The following is a 2939-nucleotide window of genomic DNA, read 5'->3' as shown; positions in this document are numbered from 1 at the left end:
AAATATTCCTCTATCCACCGTTGCCACAAACGATCAGCCAGAAACTGCGACCGCTTATAGCTATCCCGGAGCACTTGTGCTGCATTTGTTGACTCTACAATCGGATTCACGCAAACACCGCGAACAAAATGATTTGGTGTCAGCGCTTCTTTCGCATCTTGTTCCAAACCAACATATGTCAGTGGCCTGGAATTGATGAAATCAGTTGCTTCTGCCAAAGTTGTTAGCAAAATTTCATCCGTCATTCGTCGTCCGTCGTCAAGCGCCGCCAAAGCCGCCTTAACAGAGCGAACCAGACGTTCCCACACCCCGCCCATGTGCGGCGCGGAGGGTGGGTTAAAGTTCCAGCGGGTTCTTGCATTGGTAAAGGTGTCTTCACAGTCAACCTCGATTTGTTTCAAAATTTGTTTGCTGGCACCTTGGAAGTTCGTCCCATTATCAGAAAAAAATTCCAAAGGACTTCCTCTATTACAGATGAACCGTCGTATCGCCATCATGCATGACTGAGTCGTAAGAGCATGGGCTACTTCGAGATGAATGGCTCTCGTCGTCAAGCATGTGAATAAACATATCCATCTTTTCTCTGATCTTCGCCCGACGGAGACCATTAACGGCCCACAATAATCAATCCCGGTAAAACTAAAGGGTGGTAATCCGGATGTAATTCGCGAAATCGGAAGTGGAGCCATCCTAGGATGATCTGGTTGACATTTGTTTACCTTACACTGTATACAAGACCTTGCCGTACGTTTCAACTCTGCACGAAGATTTGAAATTCGAAACCGTTGCCTTATTTTATTTACAGCCGTTTCTTGGTTACTGTGCCCAACTTGATAATGGTAATATTCTAACAATTTAACGGTAACCGGATGTCCCTTAGGAAGGATGATCGGGAAACGTAGCTCAAAAGGAAGAAACGTTCCACGCGCAGTTCTCCCTTCCATACGTAGGACGCTCTGTTCATCCAAGAATGGACACAAATTGTATAAAATGCTGGACTTTTCAACTTGTCGAAGATTTTGATCTGTCGCCTCACGGTTTTTCTGGAGAGTTTTGACTTCATCTGCATACGCGTCGGATTGCGCCATTTTCCACAAATACGCTTCCGCCTTTTGATATTCTTCCAATTGTAGAGGGATAACTTCTGCCGCTAGCTTTCTCTTCACAAATTTCTTGAGTGCATTAGTGGTTGGTAATGCTTTGATGGCCTTTTGCTGCCGCTTGAGTCTGCAATTTGCGATAAATCTATAAAGACAAGCGACTGTTCTTACGAGAACTTTCCAGCGCGAAAACCGTAATGGATCGATCACCGGTTCCGTGAGCAAAATATCGTGGTGCAAAAGGCGAGCACAGCTCTCCTCCGGCACATTTGGTGAAATTCGTGTTTGCTTCGGCCATAAATCGTCTGGTAGATACAGGAAACGTGGACCTCGAAACCAAGCACCGTCCGAGTCTAGATTGTGTCCACGGTCCCATTTAGTTAAATCGTCGGCAATATTGTCCTTTGTAGAAATCCAATGCCATTCATTGAGTCTCGTGAGACTGAGAATTTCCCCTATTCTGAAAGCAACAAATTGCTTATAGCGCCGCTGATCCGATTGGATCCAGGAAAGCACGGTTCTTGAGTCTGTCCAAATAAACCGCTGATTCAATTCTACTGAGTGGCTGTCGATTATGGAGTTCAAAAGTCTAGATCCCAGTACAGCAGCCTGGAGCTCCAGACGCGGAATAGAAAGCTGCTTCAGAGGTGCCACTTTAGAGCGCGCCATCACAAGGGAGCACAACGGACCCGAATCGGTTATAATCCGGAAATAAGCGACAGCACCGTATGCCTTTTGGCTAGCATCTACGAAAACGTGTAATTGCAAAGACTGATAATCTGCCGGTAAGCTTCCTTTAAAATGAAAACGAGGAATTTTCACTGATTCGATTTTTGGAAGCCAGTTGATCCACTGGTACCACTGTTCGATGCAATCTTCGCCGACTGACTCGTCCCAATCACAACCACTGCGCCATAAGTCTTGTACAATCATTTTACCGTAGATAGTAAAGGGAGCTAACAGCCCAAGGGGGTCAAACAGACTCATGATGCAGCTCATTACCATTCTTTTTGTAGGCCGTAACTTTCCCGATAGGTACGGCAAATGATCCTCCCGCGGCCTGGCTGAAAAGGTGAATTCGTCTCTTCCTGGGTGCCATACTATCCCCAGTACTCTTTCGTGACCCGTATCTTTATCCTGGTTGAAACGCACGCACTGATCCTCTTTTATCTCACCCATTTCTCGCAGGAAGGTGGATGAGTTAGAAACCCAGTTTCTGAGCTCGAAGCCGGCCTTAGAGTGAACGAACTGCACTTCTCTCGCCCGTCTCACGGCTTCCTCGACTGTGTCAGTACTGTCGAAATAATCATCGACGTAGTGGTTCTCTAATATTGCCTTCGCTGCTTGTGGGAATTGACCAGCAAACTCCTTCGCATTCAGGTTTTTTACAAACTGTGCTGAACAAGGTGAACTGGTGGCCCCGAACGTGGCAACGTCCATGACGTAGACCTCCGGGTCTGAGGAAGGATTATTCTTTAATGTCCGAGCCTATTCCCACTTTTCTTTCTCTAAACTTACAGATTACTGCTGGGAGCACAGTCAACATATCTGGCCCTTAAGGAGCTTTGAGTTGAGGGAGACACCTCCTACTGCAGCTGCCGCGTCCCAAATTAGCCGCACTTTATTCGGCTTCTTCGGATGAATCACCACGCCTAGTGGTAAATACCACACTTTGCTGGAAATGCTTTCTGCTAGCTCCGATTGTGACGCTTTATGTGCATACCCTTTTGTCACGTATTCAGAAACCAGACACCGCACGCGATCGTACAGCCCATCGTTTTTCGCTAAACGTCTTTCAAGGCACTTGAGCCGTTTTACCGCCATGGGGTAACTGTCGGG

At 46.8% G+C, this 2939-nt stretch overlaps 1 protein-coding gene across 1 annotated transcript; it reads right to left on the bottom strand.

The window, feature by feature from the left end:
• Window positions 1-1182: 1182 nt before the first annotated feature.
• LOC128736059 (uncharacterized) lies at window positions 1183-2540 on the bottom strand. The gene is made up of 2 exons (XM_053830542.1): window positions 1272-2540; window positions 1183-1227 (listed from the first exon to the last, which is right to left on the bottom strand). Exons 1-2 carry the CDS (start codon window positions 2538-2540, stop codon window positions 1183-1185), a joined length of 1314 nt encoding a protein of 437 aa, XP_053686517.1.
• Between the last annotated feature and the right edge of the window lie 399 nt (window positions 2541-2939).

Source organism: Sabethes cyaneus, chromosome 2 (genome assembly GCF_943734655.1).
Source record: "Sabethes cyaneus chromosome 2, idSabCyanKW18_F2, whole genome shotgun sequence".
NCBI classification, from domain to species: Eukaryota; Metazoa; Arthropoda; class Insecta; order Diptera; family Culicidae; genus Sabethes; species Sabethes cyaneus.
Note: the sequence above shows the minus strand (reverse complement) of the source record. Positions and strands in the feature narration are given on the sequence as shown.

Bases quoted from the DNA above. Each gene is read 5' to 3' on its own strand.
- LOC128736059 (XM_053830542.1), bottom strand. From the start codon at position 2,540: ATGGACGTTGCCACGTTCGGGGCCACCAGTTCACCTTGTTCAGCACAG. The intron at 1,228-1,271 runs GTAAGAACAGTC...CGCAAATTGCAG, and splicing joins TTTCGCGCTGGAAAGTTCTC to ACTCAAGCGGCAGCAAAAGG.